The 21,666-nt window shown below is 43.9% G+C and overlaps 1 protein-coding gene across 1 annotated transcript in view; it reads right to left on the bottom strand.

Moving 5' to 3' along the window:
* The window catches only part of ITGA9 (integrin subunit alpha 9), a 244,780-nt gene that overhangs the window by 13,589 nt on the left and 209,525 nt on the right, over nt 1-21,666 (bottom strand). Inside the window, exons 24-27 of the mRNA XM_064169690.1 lie at nt 19,492-19,617; nt 18,780-18,899; nt 16,129-16,230; nt 8,387-8,506 (exon numbers count right to left, since the gene is read on the bottom strand). Coding sequence (XP_064025760.1) covers nt 8,387-8,506; nt 16,129-16,230; nt 18,780-18,899; nt 19,492-19,617 — 468 coding nt within the window. The remainder of the gene's footprint in view (nt 1-8,386; nt 8,507-16,128; nt 16,231-18,779; nt 18,900-19,491; nt 19,618-21,666) is intronic.

Here is a 21,666-nt window from a genome sequence, read left to right on the forward strand (position 1 = left end):
TGGATGTCAGGAAGTTCTTTGCAGAAAGAATGACTGGCATTGGAATGGGCTGCCCAGGGAGGTAATGGAGTCACCATCTCTGGAAGTGTCTAAAAAGAGATTGGATGTGGCACTTGGTGCCATGGTTTAGTTGATCAGATGGTGTTGGGTGATAGGTTGGACCTGTTGAGACCTGATCTCAAAGGTCTTTTCCAACCTGCTTAAGTCTACAATCCTGTGATAATATCACAGAATGTCAGAAGTGAATTATCATCTGACTGCATTTTACAGTATAACATAGAAAAAACTTAATCCTAGGACTACTGAACCTATAATCAGTGGTACCCTGGAGAAGCCTACATGTGAGGCAGCAAGTAACAACTTGGAGCAGCTAGATAGGCAGGTAAACAAAAGTGAAAGAAAGTAAAAAGTTTACCAGAAAAACTCTAAAGAATGCAAGGATTTGAGGACTACAGTAAGAAGAATTTCAGAGAACACAGGTGAGTAATGTTTTTTTCCAGTTCTGATAGGTGGACAGAAATGGGCTTGGCAGTTCCTACAGGTAGGGATTGTACTGTTATAAATGAGACAAGCCCAAAAAATGAGACAACAAAGCTGGGAAGAACTAAAGTGAGAGAAACTGGAGTTGACATTATTTAAACTGAGGAACTGGTGGAAGGGGTGGGGGGAGAAAGGAATTAAAGAAACAAAGAAAAAGGAGAAGTATAGACTTTAGTTCTAAGGCAGCTGGCTTGTCTGTCAGCATCTCTATGGAGAGGATCTTTAAGAACTGTGAAATTCACCCTTCTCACCACTAGACCCTAGTAAGTGCTCTCTCAGCAAGCAAAGCCTTGTTTATCAGGGCATCAATTATGATTCTTCATTTTAAAGCATCAGCAGAGTAAATCATGGTTTGTTCTTGCAACTATGTGCACAGAAAGGAAGCAGCACATGAACTCACAACAGGCACAACACTCATCAAGGGCATGAAATGTCATTCAGTTTCAACAGATCTCTCTGTCCCCATCTGTAAAATCTCTCTATAAGATATATATAAATACATATTACACGAGAATATCCAGATTTCTCTCCTATGCTGAAATCCAGAGAGGTTTTGTGCCATAATTGTACATGCCTAGGCACTGCTGGGGAAGAACAGAAACAAGAAACAGCAGTTTTATTTCATTGCTGAGCTACTACTCCAAAACCTGGCCACCAGGAAAGGGAATCAGTACTGGGCAGGAAATGGTAGTTAGCCTCTGCCACCTGAGCTGTAGATAAAAGAGAAAATGTTTTCACATTTGTGACACAGGATACAGAGCAACCACTGGCAAAGAAGTGCAGAAGGTGGCCTTTCTTTTTTTTTGCTTTCCTATGCCAGAACCTGGTGGGCTGTGTACCTTGGCCCACTGTAAAAAAGGCTTAATGATTGAGCTCCTAAGTAAGGGAAAACTGTGGGGTTTGCTACAGAGGTGAATTTTGATCTAGTTTTAGCCTTGGTCACTTTCAGGCATTTTCTCACTGCTGAACCAGTTTTCTGCATAGGTGAATTTCAAGTTAGTTTTAAGCCTTGGTCATTTTCAGGTATTGTCTGACTGCTGAACCAGTTTTGCTGCATAGGTGAATTTCAAGTTAGTTTTAAGTCTTGGTCACTTTCAGGTATTGTCTGACTGCTGAACCAGTTTTCTGCATAAGTGAATTTCAAGTTAGTTTTAAGCCTTGGTCATTTTCAGGTATTGTCTGACTGCTGAACCAGTTTTGCTGCATAAGTGAATTTCAAGTTAGTTTTAAGTCTTGGTCACTTTCAGGTATTGTCTGAATGGTGAACCAGTTTTGCTGCATAAGTGAATTTCAAGTTAGTTTTAAGTCTTGGTCACTTTCAGGTATTGTCTGAATGCTGAACCAGTTTTGCTGCATAGGTGAGTTTCAAGTTAGTTTTAAGCCTTGGTCACTTTCAGGTATTGTCTGACTACTGAACCAGTTTTGCTGCATAAGTGAATTTCAAGTTAGTTTTAAGTCTTGGTCACTTTCAGGTATTGTCTGACTGCTGAACCAGTTTTCTGCATAGGTGAAATTCAAGTTAGTTTTAAGCCTTGGTCACTTTCAGGTATTGTCTGACTGCTGAACCAATATGTGAGGTGATGGCAACTGCTGTGTGTAGGGGAATACAAGTGTCATTTCAACAACACTTATGTAATCCCAGAAAAAAAGTCCAAGTTCTTCAAGCAAGAAGCCCAAATGCAACTTTGAAAAACCTGCTTGGGTTTGTCTGGCTATTAAGAACTTGACCTTTCCTAAAGGAACTTTGTGTGTCAAAGTTTGTCCCTTAAAGTAGTGCTAGCACACAGCATACAGCTTCTGCTTAAACAAGGGTTTTGCAAGTCCAACACTTGGTAAGATTTATACTCCTCGTTGGAAAAAGCCAGGTCAAAGCCTGCACTAATAAAGCTCAGTGGCTGAAAGTATCTTCACAGCATTTCTCCTAAAAACTGAAAAACAAACCACAAACCACCCAAAAATCCAAACAAAAATCCAACAACTTCAAACTCTCATTTCAAGACAAGGGCAAGAACCTTCTGTCTAGCACATACTGAAGAGCAGGAACCCTCTGGCTAATCACAAAAACAACATATGTGGCTGCTATTCTGCTTGTCCTTCTCTCTGCAATCCTGTCAAAAATGCAGGGTTTGGAGCAGAAGAATGTCTTATCACATAAGGGACACCCACAGATCAATTCTTTGCCCCAGGAACCCAAAAGCCATAAAACAGTGCTGGAAACCTCATTTTAAATAAGTCTGAGCTTGCATACCACAGGGACTGGCTTGGTTCAGGAAGAAGCTTAATGTCTAAATAAGTAAGTTCAGAGCCCAGCTTCTGCATTAAAGATGCCACAAAGAAACAAAATCATGTTATTGGAGTGACTAGAAAAATCTTTGGTTTCCAAATGACTTCCACAACTGGCCCACACATCACTCAGCAGCCCAAATGTCCAGTCTGATGCTCACTTACACATCTCTCCTTTGATATCCTCTAGGCACAAATCACTTTTTTTTTTTCCCCTTCCTGTGCACTTCGTCTAAAATGATATGGATTGAATAATTCACTCCACAATTCAAGCCAGTTCAAACACAGGAACTTCAATCCACAGCATTGTAAAGCACTGCTATTATTAACAGAATATTTATTGTGTTGTACCAGGTGGATGCCAATTCTCCCCTTGCTTATGCATGCATAAATCCACTCTGCCTCAAGGGAACCTTGTCCCCATGCATGACTGCAGTCCTGACAACTGAGGCTAGCGTGGAGGGGACTGAACTCCCCAAAATAACACAGCCATGACTGCCTTTCCCTTCTGAACTGTTTTTCCAGTGCTTGTCAGACCGTGAGCTTGTCTAGTACATGGGTATTTGGCCTGAAGCAAAGCAGCTTCTTCCCTTGCTCTACCCTCCACAAGCTTCTGGAGGCCACCAAAGAGCTGTAACCCAATCTCCACAGTAAAAAGCAAATCATGGGCAGTATTATAAGAACCTCTCCTGCTGTTGTTGCACATAGGAGATGACAGGCAAGGCATGAGTGGGGAGACCAAGCAATGCTGGACTATCCAACAAAACAGGGGAAAAGAGGCAGTTCTTGCTGGACTGCTTCTTGCGTAGGTCAGGGCAAAGCTGCTCACAGCCTCTGAATCTGTGCACACTTAAACCAGAGGAAACATGGTGTCTACATGAAATACTAAAACAACAAGAAGAGAAAAGCCAGCTGAAAGTTGGCCAAGATCAAGCTGAAATGTTTGTTATGTGCATACAAACATAGCTGTGGTCTTCTATGTGATTAAATAGGCTTTTATACGAAGTGAATAACCAGACACTTCAGATCACTTCCATTGACATGGAGCCCCTCAACTCTGCAGTTTTAGACCTACAAGTAGTGAAATAATTACCATCCTCATCCTACGGTATGCACAGCAACCTTGTTCTCTTTCAAACTAGGATTTTGGGTTGGAGTGTTGCTGAAATCTCACTCCTGCTAATGTCATTAATTCTAGCAGTGTGTAATGTGAAATATTTACATGCATTCTAATATCTTTTTCTTTCAGGAGCTGCTGACTGCCTCTGCAAAACACCAGAGTGTTCAAGGATGTGTCCATTGTGGTGCTCAGGGCACAGCCATGCACACAGAGACTGCGTCCTCCACACAGGGCTGAGACACAGCGACTGCCAGCAAGCCCTGCGCTGCTGCCACTGCTCACTTGCCTTGTAATGAGTTTGCTCCAGCTCCTGCTCTGGTTTGTGTGAACTGTGCCTAGTTTGAAGCTAGCTAGAATATTTTAGTGAGAAGCATTAGATGATAGGCTGTGAAAAGGAAACAATGGTGATGCCTACTGCACTCATAGGCTTGCTGAGATATAACAAGAACATAGATGCCAGAGTTTGCTCTCTGGCTTTGGACTGCACTTCTCTCTCTAACCTGCCGTCTGTCTAACTAATCCTTCTGCTTCCTAATGCTTCCAGCTGATCCTCCAAACTCACCCTGAATATAAGGCAAAGTCTGGGTAAGGTAGAAGGGTGGGAAGAAGGTGGAAGGGTGGTTGGGAGCCCCTCCTGGGGACTCTGGTTTCTGGGAGGGCTGTTGTGTTTCTGTATTACCTTTTTAACTTGTATATTTCTGTCCATAGCTGTATAGGTTGTAAATACCTGCTTGGATATTGTGCTGAGCTGTAAATATAAAGCTCCATTCTAATTTCCAGCTTGGCTGAGTCTAGTCTGGGTGATTTTCACAAGTGTGGGGGGGTAACACTCAAACCATCACAGTGAACAGATGCTTCCTAGGACCACATTAGAGCTCTAATTAATTTCTTCATAAAAACATAATTTCTTTTATACTCCACTCCTAAGATTTGGTTATTGATTTCTAGTCCACTAGCAGTTCTAAAACAGTCAGGACTCCTGCTCTTTCATTTCACAGTTAAAGACCAAAACACTTCTAAGACAGTGGGTGGGTTTGGTGCTTTTTTTTGCTTCCTCACACAAAATTTGGGAATGACTGCATGATATCCTTGGCCATATTTGTCTTACAAATATTTACAGTCAGACAATTAAGATTCCTCTGCAAGACTGCAACTTTCCCATGTCAGTTTTATCTCAGACAACTTTAATATTGCCAGTAACTTTAATAAATATAGCAGCTAGTGAGTGCAAAGGATTACTTATGTGTATTTATGGTCCAGACTAAGACCTACATGAAAATAAAATACTGGCTGATACTTGCAGCTACAGACTTTTAATTACTTATGTATAAACCAAAAAGCTTAAGTTATTGGTTCCTTTAGTTATCATGCAGCTCTGTGGATAAAGCAGAGGAGTACAGCTAAGTAAACTTCACTTTTACTGCCATCTCTGCCACAGGAGTCTGGGCGAGGCATCTTGCATTGCTTTGCACTGTAAGATCTGCATGCAGAAAGGGCTGTATAAGCCTGGTGTTATTTACAAACGTTTGTGTCTGCCCTCAGAATTTCCCTCAGGCATTTCATGCCACAAAATGGCAGCTTCTTCATGTGTACTTGGAATGATCCCTAGAAAAAATTAAAACAGAGCTCAAGTCTCAATACTTAGCCAGGAAGTAAAGGACTGCATTCATTCTAGCAGGGACCAAGACTTGAACTTGTGTCAGAGTCTCATGGAGGCATGAAGTGAAAGGTGCTGCTCCTCTTATCTTGCATGTTTTCAACAGTTCATCTAGTTCCTTTTTACCTTCAGGAAGTGAGTCGTATGAAATCAGTCACATAGATAGCAGCAGCTGTGACTCCTTTCCAAATGGAAAGCACAGTCAGTTTTGACCTGGTCAGTATATGCTTTACGGATGACTGGGGGACTTGAACAGTGATCTCTCCTATAAGGAAAGACTGAGACAATTGGGGATGTTTAGGCTCGAGAAGAAAAGGCTGAGAGGGGACCTTACTAACGTCTGTAAATACCTGAGGGGTAGGTATCAGGATGAAGGTGCCAGTCTCTTTTTGGTGGTGCCCAGTGATAGGACAAGGAACGGGTACAAGCTGGAACACAGGAGGTTCCACTTCAGCACAAGGAGAAACTTCTTCACGGGGAGGGTGACAGAGCCCTGGAACAGGCTGCCCAGGGAGGCAGAGTGATCTTCTCTGAGAACTTTCAAAACCTATCTGGATGCATTCCTGCATGACCTGCCCTAGGTCATCCTGCTTTGACATGATAATCCCTAGAGGTCCCTTCCAACCCCTAACATTCTGTGACCCTGCAGCCTTCACACCTGGCTGCAAACATGCCTTCACTATTTAACCCATAACAGATGTATACAAGCCGTGAAGTAGACATATAATCACAGTATTACCAAGGTTGGTAGAGACCTCACAGATCATCAAGTCCAAACCTTTACCACACAGCTCAAGGCTAGACCATGGCACCAAGTGCCACGTCCAATCCTGCCTTGAACAGCTCCAGGGACGGTGACTCCACCACCTCCCCGGGCAGCCCATTCCAGTGTCCAATGACTCTCTCAGGGAAGAACTTTCTCCTCACCTCCAGCCTAAATCTCCCCTGGTGTAGCTTGAGGCTGTGTCCTCTCGTTCTGGTGCTGGCCCCCTGAGAGAAGAGAGCAACCTCCCCCTGGCCACAACCACCCCTCAGGTAGTTGTAGACAGCAATAAGGTCACCCCTGAGCCTCCTCTTCTCCAGGCTAACCAATCCCAGCTCCCTCAGCCTCTCCTCATAGGGCTGTGCTCAAGGCCTCTCCCCAGCCTCGTTGCCCTTCTCTGGACACGCTCAAGCATCTCAGTGTCCTTCCTAAACCTACAACACAGCTACACACACATCTGTATGACCTCTGCTGAGAAGTGCAGGGCCAGTTTTTGGCCCAGGTTTGTGCCTCCGTTCCCCAGCCTCACGACCTCCATGGATGTGTCCTCTCCCAGCACAGTGGGTGAGCAGAGCTTGCAGCCACAGGCTGCTGAACAGCGCAGAGCAGGCTGCTGGATCTCCGCCACGGGAAGCAGAGCCAGGCTGGACTTCATCCCCTGTGTGCACTGGAGATTTACTTCTCTCAAAGACAGTCCCTGACCTTGACCGTGGCCTCTTGAATTTATGGATTGGTAACAGGGAACTGAGGAATGAAAACACTTGAAGCTCCTTACCCTTCATATTTACCACTCCAGATGGCTGCTGCTAAGTGTCAGCATCAGCTCAGCTTTACCATGCAACAGAGCCTGGGTACAAGGATTGTATCTTATCAGAGGTGGCATGAAGGCTGGCTTTTAACAGGTCCCAGTGCTTCATGCTCTGCTAATGCATTTTAATCATCTGGAACTCTTGCTTTGAGGGATCTGAAGAATTTATTGCTGGATATTCCTCTCCCCCGGGCATTTACCTCTTGAAAACAGTAGCTACAGACTAGATTTCACCAGGCATGCACTCAAGATTGTCCAGCAAATTTGACCTGATTTTCAGGAAACTTTGTGAGCCTCAGTCATCAAAAAAAAAAAAAAAAAAAAAAAAAAAAAAAAAAAAAAACCCAAAAAAAAACAAAGAAAGAGCATTTGAGATAACAGCAGGTTTTAAAGAGGGATCCTCCTTTGTCCTGAAATGGTACCAAAACAATTTGACTTTTAACAACCAGGCTCTAAAAGAAAATCTTCTTTTCCACTGCTCTATATCATGGGCATCTTCTTGTCCCTCACAAAAGTCTGGATTTGAAAACACATCTGCTGGCCAATGGCAGAGTTCCTAAAGCAAATGGTCATTCAGTGCAAGGATAAATGTAAGCTTTCCATAATAGAGTTCCTAAAGCAAATGGTCACTCAATGCAAGGATAAATGCAAGCTTTCCATAATAGAGTTCCTAAAGCAAATGGTCACCCCATGCAAGGGTAAATGTAAGCTTTCCATAATAGAGTTCCTAAAGCAAATGGTCACTCAATGCAAGGATAAATGTAAGCTTTCCATAATAGAGTTCCTAAAGCAAATGGTCACCCCATGCAAGGGTAGATGTAAGCTTTCCATTATAGAGTTCCTAAAGCAAATGGTCATTCAGTGCAAGGATAAATGTAAGCTTTCCATAATAGAGTTCCTAAAGCAAATGGTCACCCTATGCAAGGATAAATGTAAGCTTTCCATAATAGAGTTCCTAAAGCAAATGGTCACTCAATGCAAGGATAAATGTAAGCTTTCCATTATAGAGTTCCTAAAGCAAATGGTCACTCAATGCAAGGATAAATGTAAGCTTTCCATAATAGAGTTCCTAAAGCAAATGGTCACTCAATGCAAGGATAAATGTAAGCTTTCCATAAGAGAGTTCCTAAAGCAAATGGTCACCCTATGCAAGGATAAATGTAATCTGTTTTGGTTTTTCATGACACTAGCCTTGGTGTTCACATTGCACCTTACCTTCCACAAGAGCACAGCAAGCAAGAGGAAGATGAGAATTCCCACCAGCAAACTGATGGCAATGATCCATCCGACAACATATCCGCGAGGCTCCAGATTGTGCAAAGCCTCAAAGACCACCTACAAAGCAATTGGAAAAAAGACCTTTTTTGTGATTGGGAGTTGCACTGTTTTCTCTTGTACCCATTAAACAAACTGCACGGTGGCCTCGCTGATCGTATTTCATCTGTCAAACCAATATGGGATCTGCCCTTAATTTCCATCTATTTAGTTTGCAAGGGATTTAAAGCCCTCAAATGGAACTTGAGCAGCCATACCTTGGATCCAAAGGATACGAGCATCTCCTTCCAAGGAACTCTTACCCTGTCAGTCTCCCACCCCAGACACTGAGCTCCATGTCCTGGTGCTGAGCCACGAAAGGTGTACAATGGTTTGCATGGAAAACAACATACCTTAGCTTGGCAGAGACTGCCATAACATCTCATGTTGCTTGCCTTACTTGTTGTGCTCTCAGCCCTGCCAAACACCCTAATGCTTCATGTGACACGCTCCTGTGTGCTGAGCTTGTGTCTTTTTTCCACACAAGATGGGACAAGTCACGTATAGCCCTGCTGAATGCAAATAGTCCCTGCTGAGCTTCATGAGACACATAGTGTGAAAGAGGGAAGGGAGCTGTGCAGACATGGGTTCTCCTGGGATTGCAGAGAGCAGTCCCCTGCTGTTCTCTTCTCTCTTTTTGTATAGCCATGTATGGCAGGAAAATTCACCCTATAAAGAGCTTTCCTTAACCATCTGCCTTTGAGAAGAAAATGGGACCAAATCATACCACTTGTATGCACTATGTGAATTTTCAGTCTCTTATTTCAATCAAAAGCAGTTCCTCAGTGGAAAACTCAAAATTAATTTCTCCTCACTGACTTCTATTCCTGTGTTAAATTTTGCAATTTAATATCCATCAAATGCAGAGGCAGCAGAGATTTTTTGGAAGGCAATACATTTGCTTTGTCTGGCTTTGTTTTGGTTTGGTTTGGAAGGCAAAGCAGTGTTTTCCTCTCTCCTCCACAAACCATTTTCATCATCTTTACCTAAAAATGTCAAAACCCTGTCATAAATCTGAATTGTTAAATCAATTATTTTAAACAAACAAACAAACAAAAAGGTAGCTAAAAGTGGGTGGAAAACAAGGAGTTAGAGTCAGAAGCAATTATGAAGCACTGTGTACTTCTTAACTGGACTACTGAGTACAGTTCTAGAGCCCTACACACAAGAAGGACATTGAACTGTTGAGCAAGTCCAGAAGAGGGCCATGAAGATGCTCAGAGGGCTGCAGCAGCTGTGCTGTAAGGACAGGCTACAAGAGTTGGGGCTCTTCAGCCTGGAGAAGAAAAGGCCTCAAGACTTCCCTATAGGAAGGCTTCAAGGCTACCTTATAGTAGCCTTCCAGTATCTGAAGGGGGCCCGCAGGAAGGCTGGGGAGGGACTATTTACAAGGTCTTGTTATGACAGGATGAAGAGTAATGGGTTTCAACTGAAAGAGGGGAGATTTAAGGTAGATGTTATGAAGAAGTTTTTTCCAGTGAGGGTGGTGAGACACTGGCACAGGTTGCCCAGAGAGGTTGTGGCTGCTCCCTCCCTGGAGGTGTTCAAGGCCAAGCTGGATGAAACCTTGAGCAACCTGTTCTAGTGGAAGGTGTCCCTGCCTGTGGCAGGGGGGTTGGAACTGGTTGATCTTTGAGGTCCCTTCCAACCTAAACTATTCTCTGAAATCCCACTTCTTAAAGAAGTCCATGGAAGGCCCATGAAGTACTTAGACTCACTAGTTGCACCTTTCTAATTGATGCAGAGGGAAAGTGATATAATCTAATCCATATGGCTGTTGAAGGTGGAAAAGGCTGCAACAGGGAGGTTGCAGCACTTAAGAGGGGCTAAAGAGGCTCTGGGTTCTCCAACTTCACAGGTTTTCCAAGACTTAAACAAAGCCATGGGGATTCTGAACTGATGTGATTAACAGCTCTGCTCTAGATGGGCAATAGGACAGGACAGCCTCCCATGATCACACTAAGGAACATTTCTCTCTTACTGTAAGCACATACAGCTTCAGCAAACACCCACAAAAGTTACAGGCACAGATGAAAGCAAGCAGGTGACAGATGATAGGGCTCTGTTTCGTCACAACGTTCCCATGCAGAACTACTCCAAGATCTCAGTTTCACAGGATAACATTGATTAAGACCACAGCTTTTCTAGACAAGGAAATTTAACACAGCTGATGCATGCACACCTTGGGTTTTTTCCCTATTGATGAGATATTATCAGGCGTTTGATGGCAGAGACATGAAAGCATAACAAAGGGAGAGGAATGAAGCCATACATAGATAGGTTTATCCAAACATATTCCCATAACTAGCACCATGATGCTTAAAATAGCTTTTGAACATGGACCAGTTCTTCATCAGAAAAAAAAAGAAAAGAATAATTGCAGTGTTTCAGACCTTAGCACAAAGCCTTTGTCAGACTTTTCAAGGCATCTTACTGAACAGAGAAAGTTTCCTAAGCAGCAGTTTCCCTTGTAGCCAAGATGAGTGTAAACGAAATATCAGACAGGGAGATCAAACACAGATCTTGTGCCTCTTTCATACTTCTGAGCCAGCTTGGAAAGGTGATCTGCTGTGGCAGCCCATTTCTCACAGAGGCTATGGTTAGCATCAGTCTTGTGGACATGATTCAGATGATTATTTCTTAGATAATAAGGCAACTAATTTTATTCTCTTGTCTGACTCTTAAAGGGGAAAAAAATAAAAGCTTCCTAACATTTTAAATATTGCCAATTTTAGTAAAGAGACTTCTCAAACAACCCCTGGAGGCAGCTGAGGTGCTGCTTTCTCTCCACTACACAGGCAGTATAGTACTGTTCTCTATCCTCCAGCATAATAGACCTGCATGCCCATTGTGCTATCAAAGACAGAGCCAGGAATAGCTGCAGAGAACAAATCATACATCATCTCTAGAAAAAGAGCCCCAGAGTGCAGGTTTGAAGCACTCCACCTAGAAGACCTTAGCTGCAGCTTCTGCAGTCACAGCTTGAGCTGGAATGGGAGAGAACAAGGGCTTATGATCTAGCTGATTGGACAGGGCTGGGTGAAAAGTTGGACTGGATGATCTTGGAGGTCTTTTCAAACTCGGTTGATTCTGTGATTCTGTGATTTTCTTCTAGCAGTTTGGAATCAATATGCAACCACAAACCCCCTTATTCATGTCTTAATGGTTCAGAGAGGGGCAGAGATGTTGCGGGTGTTTATGTCTTTACGCCTCTCAAGCCCTGGGGTTGTTTAGCATGGGAAAGAGAAGATGCTTGGGGGGGGAGGGGGGGCGGGGACGACTTAGAGCTGCCTTCCATTATTCAAAGAGATCCTACAGGAAGGCTGGAGAGGGACTTTTCATATGGGTGTCAAGCAATAGGACAAGGGCAAACAGTTTGAAGCTGAGGGAAGGTAGGGTTAGGCTAGATCATAGGAAGAAGTTCTTCAGTAGCAGGGTGGTGAGACTCTGGAATACAGTGCCCAGAGAGGCTGTGGAAGCCTCCTCCCTGAGGGAGTTCAAGGGCAAGTTGGATGAGGCCTTGAGCAGCTGGGTCTAGATGAGAGCTGTCCCAGCCCATGGCATGGAGGTTGGAGTAGGTGACCTCTGAGGTCCGTTCCAATCTAAGCCATTCTATAACTCTATGCTTGTATGACTGTAAAGACAAGAAAAGCTATGAAAGGGATTGTTACAGTAGCAGATGAAAAGGTAAAACAGCAAAATGGAAAAGGAAATGTGGTGAAAATGGTAAGGCAGGAAATAACCTACTAGAAAGCAGGCTGCAAAGCTGCTGGAGGGAGCATCTATTTGGCTCCAGCCAGGCTAGGGTGTTGCACCCAGCTCAAGGGTAAACTGGAGAAAGTAAGTGTTCTAAAATACTGAATGTTTCTAAAAGGCAAGAAGGGGTGGTGCTGGCTTGCTGAATGGAAAAGGTATTCAAATAAATGGCCAGAACATCAGGAGCACATCTAGTACCACAGACTGCTCTGTCCAACTTAGAGAAGCAGAAGAGGCCAAAGAAAGGAGTCCTCCGTGACACAGGCAGACTGTGAATAGGCAGTGAAATCTTCCTGCATAAAAACATGCAAACGAAGACCTCTTTAAAAACAAACACTTTGAATGTTTAGAACCATAAATTTCACTTCTTCAAGACTTTCTTTTTTTTTGTTGTTGAAATACATTTTTTTTAAATCAATGCAAACAGAATCATATCCAAATCCTGATGGGAAACAAATAAATGAAACCCAAATCCATCTAGGATGATCAGTTGCCTGTACTGAATTACATGTGGGTGACAGGGATGAAAATGAGACAACAGTGAACTCTACCCAGGAGGGGGAAAGGTTTAAAGGCTTGACAAAGCACATGTGCTCTGAGCTGACAGTACAAACACAGCTGTATGGTGGCCTTCAGCCTTACAGGGCATTTTATCTGGGGTTCCCCTTTCATCTCTTTGACTTTGCACTCCCACACTTTCAAGACAGTGAGACTCCAAGGCATTTGGGTGGTTCTGACATAGTGAAATCCAACCTATTCTTCCTTCCACAGTGGCAGTCAGAGGGAAGTCCTCTGGCTCCACAGGGGCACTCCTCCTGCACACAAGCAGCGAGCTCGAGATGCAGATCCTTGGTGTTTGACCGCTGCGGTCTCATGGAGCTTACTGCTGGTTTTGCCTCACATGCAGAGAAGAAGGGAGCCAAACCCTGATGGAAATCCATATGCTCAAGAAAAGAAAATATGCCTCTCAAAAATACCACACCATTGGTTTCAGCCAATATATACTCATGTTAATACAACTGTCATCACAGTGCCAAAGCCAAACTCTGCTCACCTTCTTCATGTGACTTGTCTAATATACGAGTTCAAACAGCCTGTTGCAACTGGAGATGGAAAATAATCATTCCAAATCACATACAATCACATCCAGCCCCAGAGAAATGATTTCTGAATATTGCATGAATGCTTTTTTTTTTTCCAAGGGTTGATTTCAAAGGCAGCCCTGCTACCCAGCTTACAGATGTTTACACAAGTATTGCAACTCCCTTACAAATCACCTACTGGGCTTTCTGACAACAGGGATATTTTTATGGGTGGTCCTGCCACTGCTAGTACTTCTCACACTACCATCACAAATATCAGCCTTCCTTTTCCTCTTGTCTTCCCTACAGACACTTTGCACTCTGCTATTCAACAGCACGCTGTAAAAGCAGCCAGTGAAGTAAGGGAGTCTCATTCTAAAGAACCACGTGCTAATAAGTCTGCACTTAGCTGTGGAAAGCAGAAAGGCTTTTTCAAATTTACCATGACAAAGTAGCCAGGGAAATGGTTCTCATTCTTAGGGAACACATAGATAAACAGACTTGAAACAAGTCCATGTTGCCACCCAGACAGACACAGTACAGCAGTCCATGATCAATGAAACTATCACAGGATGAGCTGAAGAAAGGAAGGGAGAGGCATGAACAAAGACATTTTATCTCTTCTGTCTCCACTTCCAGCTGAATAGCCGTGGTTTGCAACAAGTACTATTCCCTTCTGCATTCCACAAGAAAAGAGGAGGCAGAAAAATGAGTACCTTGAGCCAAACCACATGTCTTAAATTTTTCCCTGAACATGACCCTGTGCAAAACATACAGCCATGCTGAAGCCAAGCAGCATATGGAAAGAGCACAAGAGAGACAGCAAATGGCACTCACAGTAGAAAAAGCCTCAAGTAGCAAACTGATGTTGCATGGCTACAACATGTCGAGCATGCCCCTTTATACACAAGGCTTGCCAGGAGCAAGCTCTTGTTTGAAGGTTAACGTAGTTTCCCAGCACACACACTGCACTTCATAATCATTACAACTCCAGGCCTGATGAAAAGCTTTCCAGGAACAGGAAAAGGATAATTTGGGTTAGTGGGGTTTTATTGGTTTGGGTTTTGTTGTTGTTGTTGTTGGGTGGGGTTTTTTTTGTTGGTGGTTTTGGGTTTGGTTTTTTTTGTAGTGGGTTTTTTTCCTCCTCCTTTATTTTTTTTCTTCCTAGCATTATATAACAATGAAATACAGCAGAGCTTGCTTTCCTAGGTAAAACCATTTCTAGATTTTAAATCTAGGCTATTAGATAGCCCCACACATTTCACATTGTGTCTATCATTACGAGAGATTCTAAACCCCAAACCCCTTCATAGATCAAAATATTTGGTAGAGAGATCCAGGCTTCCTCTATTTCACCTGGGGCATGGCTATCACAGCCAGGTGTTACTTAGTCAACAATGAAACGTTGTCATAAATTTGCAGGATTTTCTCCTTGCAAGCTGCAGAACTAGAGGGAGATCAAGCAAAGTATCAACAATCAGGGTTGCAGATCACTTAAAAGGCATAACCTCAAGCAAGGCCACCTATGCTTTTTGCTGCAGCTTCCAAGTCTGGTTTTAAACGCTCTTTAGAATGGCCCAGAAACCTGACAAAGAAAACAAAACAGAAGAGGAAAACAAATGCAGTTCTGTCAAACAGAATAATTTGCCCTTTTTTGACAGGTCTGATAAATTACAAAGTTCTGCTGCAGACACAATGGTGGAGAAGATGGTCGCTGTAGTGGTGTCTCTGCTTTCAAAGCAGACACTAAGTAGCTGCAAGTTCAATTCCTCCTTTTTCCTGCAGGATTTAAAATCCTGCATCTCTGAGATGAGTGCTTTAGTTTAGGACATCAGCATCTTCCAAAGTGTGCTGAACTCGATGCTCTCACACTCAAACCTCAATAGCACTCATTGAAATGGAGCCAGTTAGAGTGGTTGCATGGGCTACTAGTGACGACAATCACTGGGGCTAAAAGGATAACTGAGAGACCTGACCTTAGTCATACTTGAAGGATAAACAGCAACAGGAGAAGTTGAAAGTAATCCAGATAATCTCTGCTCCCCCACATGAGGGAGAAATGAAGCTAAAATTCTACCAGGCAAAAAGAAAGTTGAATTTGGGTGTAGCCACCATTCCATTTTCATGTGTAAGTATTAGGTGACTTGGTTGAAGGAAACCAAAGCTGGTACTTCCCCCTTCTCCAGCAGATTGCAACCACAGCCCCACATAGATTTACTTAGATTTATACAGTGAATTGAGCTTTATTCTTTCCCCTTCAACGTTCAAACCAGCCTCACACAGATCAACATAAAACGTGGTATCAGCTCAGACACCATTTCCACCAGCTCAGCACAATGGAGCAGTTAAATGTATTTCTGAAAGTTGAGACCTCCTTGCCCATTTTCATAGCTCCCCCCCAAAAAAATCATTAACACTTCTAAATATATCCTACTGGCACATCTGAAAAGACTTTTCTGATGTTTCAAGCCTCTGCTAGGTTTTCAAGGGAAATCTGAATTAGATTAAAGCAGACACTAAGCCTAGAAGAGGAAGCTAAACCTAATTTTGGCATAAATACCTCAAGAGTATTACCATTTTGGCTAGTACAACACAGATCCTCCTGCTTCACCATTGGTTGTGATGGCATGGCTGTGACAGAGAGCAAAACCACAGTTTGTGGCACTGCTAGCCTAGCCAAACAAAGCCTGGGCATTTTCATGGGCCAGGCTAGCCCAAGCACAGCCACAAATCCCTTTTTGTGTGGAGCCCTCAATGATCTCCAGCCCACTGGGATCAGGACGCTCATGAGGTTTATTTACTTACTGGTTTTTCTTCTGGACTTCCATTGGGCACCTCCACAACTCTGAGGTCAGGGTCCACCCTCACCCTTGCCCTGGTGACAAACTGGATGACTGATGAACTGTCCTGAGAAAAGAGGAAAACAACAATATCAGGAAGAACTGCATTTGATTTGGAAACACACACACACAAAAAAAAGGGCACCAAAAATCCTCAAACAAATCCATCAAACATTTGTCAATGTAATAAACACATCTAGACCATGCTTAGTGGAGGTTAGGTTCCAACCCTGCTTTGCAAAAGGATAGTTTATGCTCATAACAGATAAAACTGAGCACATGATCTCAGCTTCAAACAAAATGTGATACCATGGACTTCAGAAACATCATTTGTATTTGGCCAGTTAATGTTTGCCACATCTACTGCAAAAGCCAGTCAACACAGGCAGGCTCAATATTGACCATCAAAGAAAAGTTCCTGTTTCCTTTTCAAGTGAACAGAAAAATGACACATGGAATGCAAGGGAAGCTCTGCTATATCCCAAGGTGAAAACTTAATGATTTGAATATGTGCATTGCAATTATCTTCTTTATTCACCTCTCCTTATTAATATATATTTCTCCTATGTTTTACACACTGCATCTTAACAGGCACATTCCAAGCAGCTGCCACTTCAACTCAGAGTTTAGGTAACTGAATGCTCTTTGCCCTGGGAAAGGCAGGTGAGCAGGAAATGGCAATGCAATGGTGACACCGACCCAAAGGCATGTGAACACTACATGTCTTTTAAAATCATCTTGAAAAGGATGAGCTGAGCAGTCAGGGGTTGGAATGGGCTGCCCAGGGAGGTGGTTGAGTCACCAACCCTGGATGTGTTTTTAAAGGTCATTTGGATGTGCTGCTTGTGGGTACGGCTTAGGGTGAACCTTGCAAAGCAAAGATATCAGTTGGATTGGGTGATCCTGAGGGTCTTTTCCAACCTGAATGCTTCTGTGATTCTGTGATGCAGAAAAGTGGGTGAATCTTAGCTACTGTAAGGACTGGATTTCCCAGAAACATGGGACAGCTTTGGTGCAGTCAGTTACTTGCTTACCTATTTCAGCATTTCTGCAAGCACAAAACAAATACCTGAAACTTCTGACCTTGACTGTACTTAGAATCGTAGAATCAACCAGGTTGGAAGAGACCTCCAAGATCATTCAGTCCAACCTATGACCCAACCCTCTTCAGTCAACTAGACCATGGCACTAAATGCCTCATCCAGGCTTTTCTTGACCACCTCCAGGGACAGTGACTCCACCACCTCCCTGGGCAGCCCATGCCAATGGCAAATGAACAATCGTTAGCAGATGAGGTGGTTTCAGCTGGAAAAAGCTCAAAGCTGCCAATTGCTTGAGGAACTGCTTTCTAATCAGGGTTCTCCCCAATGCTTTTAATCTAACAACTATCAAAGACAGGTTTTAGTAGGCTCATGCCATCAGCTTCCTCTTCTGATTATCTTACACCCTCATAATCTTCCAACATCCTGCCACGTCTACACAGTCAGCATTTTTGTAAGTAAACAGGGCAAAATGCAGTAAATCACTAGCAATGTAAAAGATTTGCTGCCTAGGAAAAGACAGGCATTAACTTGCTACCATTTGTTACTTGTCACAAATGCCAAGCTCAGCATGAACACGGTCGTGATTTATCTTCTTCGAATAATAATTACTTGAAAGAAAAGAATGACAAAAACCTGCCACATCTCTGTTTCCACGGAAGGAATGGCAGATAGCTGGTCACAGTTTATATGCACTTACTCTACTCTTCACTTTTCAGGATGAAAACTTTCAGAAATCAATCCAACTTCTGGAAATCTCTACCCTTAACACCGTGCATACGATCAGTGGCCTCGTTTGTTCTTGCATTTCTGGATGTCATTTATTTCTGTCATTAACATCCAGTGGGTAAGAACCAGGATGAGCACCTCCAGACATGCTGCTGATAAATAGATCTGTTTTCTATTATATTCTTTTCTATGTACTCAGCTATTGTGAGGCCATACCTCGAGTATTGTGATCAGTTTTGGGAACCTCAATAAGAGAGAGATGTGGAGGTGCTGGAGTGAGTGCAGAGGGAAATGAAGCTGGGGAAGGGCCTGGAGAATAAATCTTATGAGGAGAGACTGAAGAAGCTGGGACTGTTTAGTTTGAAAGAGAGGAGGCTGAAGGGAGACCTCATCACCATCTACAGCTAAAAGGACATTGTGGAAAGGTTGGTACTGGTCTCTTCTCAGAGGTAAATAGTGATAGAACAAGAGGGAACCTCAAGCTGCAACTGGGTAGGTTTAGACTGGATATTAGGAAAAAAAAATTCACAGCAAGAGTGGTCAGGTATTGGAATGGGCAGCCCAGGGAGGTGGTGGAATCACCAACCTTGGATGTGTTTAAAAGTCGTTTGGATGTGGTGCCTGGGGCTATGGTTTAGGATGAACCTTGTAGAGTAGGGTTCTCAGTTGGACTTGGTGATCCTGAGGATCGTTTCCAACATGAATGTTTCCATGATTTTGTGGCTCTGTGACACTATGACTTTTTTGGTAACACACTAGTAAAGCAAGGAAGAAATGGAAGTTGGGAGTCCATTGGTGCACATAAACATGCTTCAATTGGTACTTAAACTATAAGGGAAGCACCTACCTTCTTCAGTATCTCAGTATTCAGCAGTGTGTAGATGCTTATATCACAGGACTCTGCTTTGGCTAGTGAGCTTAAATTGCAGCGTATAATTAAGCAGGACCTGCCTGGTCTTTCACAGTCCTAGAGGAACATGAAAAAGAGCTGTTAGGTAAAAGAGGAAAAAAGTTCAGCAACAAATTGTGTGAGAGGGAACACACTGACTCAGTTACCTGGCGAGCTGCTAAAATGCGGTGCTTGTGCACTGCAATAGCAGTGACATTCAAGACCCGATGGCATTACAAAGACCTGCATCAGAGTAAGTCAGGTAAGATTCAGCCTTCTGCATTGCTGCTGAGCCAGGTGAGCACCCAGGGCCAGGGGGAGCAGAGGACACTGCTGCATATCAGCCCTCTGCACAGGTCAGGAAAGGAGCATGGTGCAGGGCCCTGCTGCCCCATGTGCCTTTGTCAAAACATGGGAGCAAAGGCTTTGGTCACTAATTGCATGCTGCCATACCAGGTAGTTCCTTCCCTACTGCACATCCTGGAACTTCCTATTTCCCCTTAAAAACAGATAACTAAACCCAATAAACACCTCCATGACACAGCATCAATACACATGTACACAGCTGCTTTCTGATGGGCTATCTACCTGTGTCCTTCATGCAAAACCATGCAAAAGCTTTTGTATGATACACTCTACATTCAAGTTTGTTATAGCTGGACTTTCTTACCAACACTTTTCTGCCAGACTTTGTGAAAAAAGCAAAAATTGTGTGGAAAATATTTTCATTTGCTTGAGGAACAACGCATGGGCTGGGGTTTCTGTGGAAAGAACAGCTTCCTTTGTCCTGACCAACCTGCAAGCACAATTGCAAACCATCAGTATTATTCTGAATTAAATTGAATGACACAAGAAGGTGAAATAAGCCTGTCCATAAAAACACACAGTATCACAGTATTATCAGGGTTGGAAGAGACCTCATAGATCATCAAGTCCAACCCTTTACCACAGAGCTCAAGGCTAGACCATGGCACCAAGTGCCACGTCCAATCTTGCCTTGAACAGCCCCAGGGACGGCGACTCCACCACCTCCCCGGGCAGCCCATTCCAGTGCCCAATGACTCTCTCAGTGAAGAACTTTCTCCTCACCTCCAGCCTAAATTTCCCCTGGTGCAGCCTGAGGCTGTGTCCTCTTGTTCTGGTGCTGGCCACCTGAGAGAAGAGAGCAACCTCCTCCTGGCCACAACCACCCCTCAGGTAGTTGTAGACAGCAATAAGGTCTCCTTGAGGCTGCTCTCTGGGGGGCCCAGAACTGAACACAGTACTCAAGGTGAGGTCTAACCAGTGCAGAGTACAGGGGCAGAATGACCTCCCTGCTCCTGCTGACCACACCATTCCTGATGCAGGCCAGGATGCCACTGGCTCTCTTGGCCACCTGGGCACACTGCTGGCTCATGTTCAGGTGGGTATCAATAAGCACCCCCAGATCCCTCTCTGTCTGGCTGCTCTCCAGCCACTGCGACCCCAGCCTGTATCTCTGCATGGGGTTGTTGTGGCCAAAGTGCAGCACCCTGCACTTGGAGGTATTGAACCCCATCCCATTGTCTCTGCCCATCTGTCTAGGTGGTCAAGGTCCTGCTGCAGAGCCCTTCTGCCCTCCAACTCAGTCACATCTGCCCCAGCTTAGTGTCATCTGCAAACTTGCTGATGACTGACTCCATGCCCTCATCCAGATCATCTATGAAGATGTTGAAGAGGATGGGGCCCAGCACTGATCCCTGAGGGACACCACTAGTGACAGCCGCCAGCTGGATGTGGCACCATTCACCACCACTCTCTGGGTCTGTCCCTCCAGCCAGTTCCTAACCCAGCATAGAGTGTTGCCATCCAAGCGCATTTCCAAGCGCAACAGCTGAATGTAAAACATCTTGTGTACACTCTGCACACACTGCAGCCTGAAAACCTGCAAGATATTTGACAGGGTTGGATGGAGACAGCATGGGCTTGTGCCTACAGATAGGTCTCTCTGTGGCTTTCTGTGCTAGTTTGAAGCAGGGTAGAATGTTTTGGTAAGAAAAAGTAGATAATTGGCTATGAAAGGAAAACATTGGTGATGTCTCCTTCCCTCACAGTCTCACTGAGATGTATGGGAACAAGAAGGAAAACATTAGATAACACTTTCTCCATTTTGTTTTCACTTTCTGGCTGGCTTCTGGACTGAGCTACATCTCCCTAACCTCACTGCCACTAACCTTGCTTCTTAACCTCTTGGCTGAACTTTTTTTTCTTCCTAGGATTTGGGGTAAGGTTGAGAGGGGCAGGGGGAAAGTGCAGGGGTGGTTGAGAGCCCCTCCTGGGGACTCAGGTTTCGGGGAGGGGAGTTGTGCTTCTGTGTTACTTTTACTTTGTATATTTCTGTCTAGAACTGTATATACTGTAAATAGCTGCTCGTATATTGTGCTGCTGTAAATAAATAGCTTCATTTATAGTCCCAGAGTCTGGCTGAGTTAGCTGGGGTTCCTTCTAAAGTGTGGGAGGGCAGGTAACAGCCAAACCACCACACTTTCCCTCTTAGTGTTTATGAGAATACTTGAGCTGGGCTCAGCACTGCAGCAAGGTGGTACCAGTGTGACATGTACAATCACCATACACTCCTCTGAGAACACTGAGGACAATCCAGGGCTGCCACTCAAACCATTCCTGCATTTCTAATCCAGATCAGCCACGGGTTTAGAGGGGTTGGAGTTTCTGAGAGAAATAATATACCTGCTGCCCCAGCACGTTTCCCTTCTACTATCAGTTCTGTCCTCCACCTTCAGGGTACTCGTAGCATCATTTCTGTTCACCTCTACCTGCTCTAAGAACACATCCATTTCTAACATACCTTTGGAGCCTTTTAGAAACT

This window comes from Pogoniulus pusillus, chromosome 32 (assembly GCF_015220805.1).
Source record: "Pogoniulus pusillus isolate bPogPus1 chromosome 32, bPogPus1.pri, whole genome shotgun sequence".
In the NCBI taxonomy this organism is placed as follows: Eukaryota; Metazoa; Chordata; class Aves; order Piciformes; family Lybiidae; genus Pogoniulus; species Pogoniulus pusillus.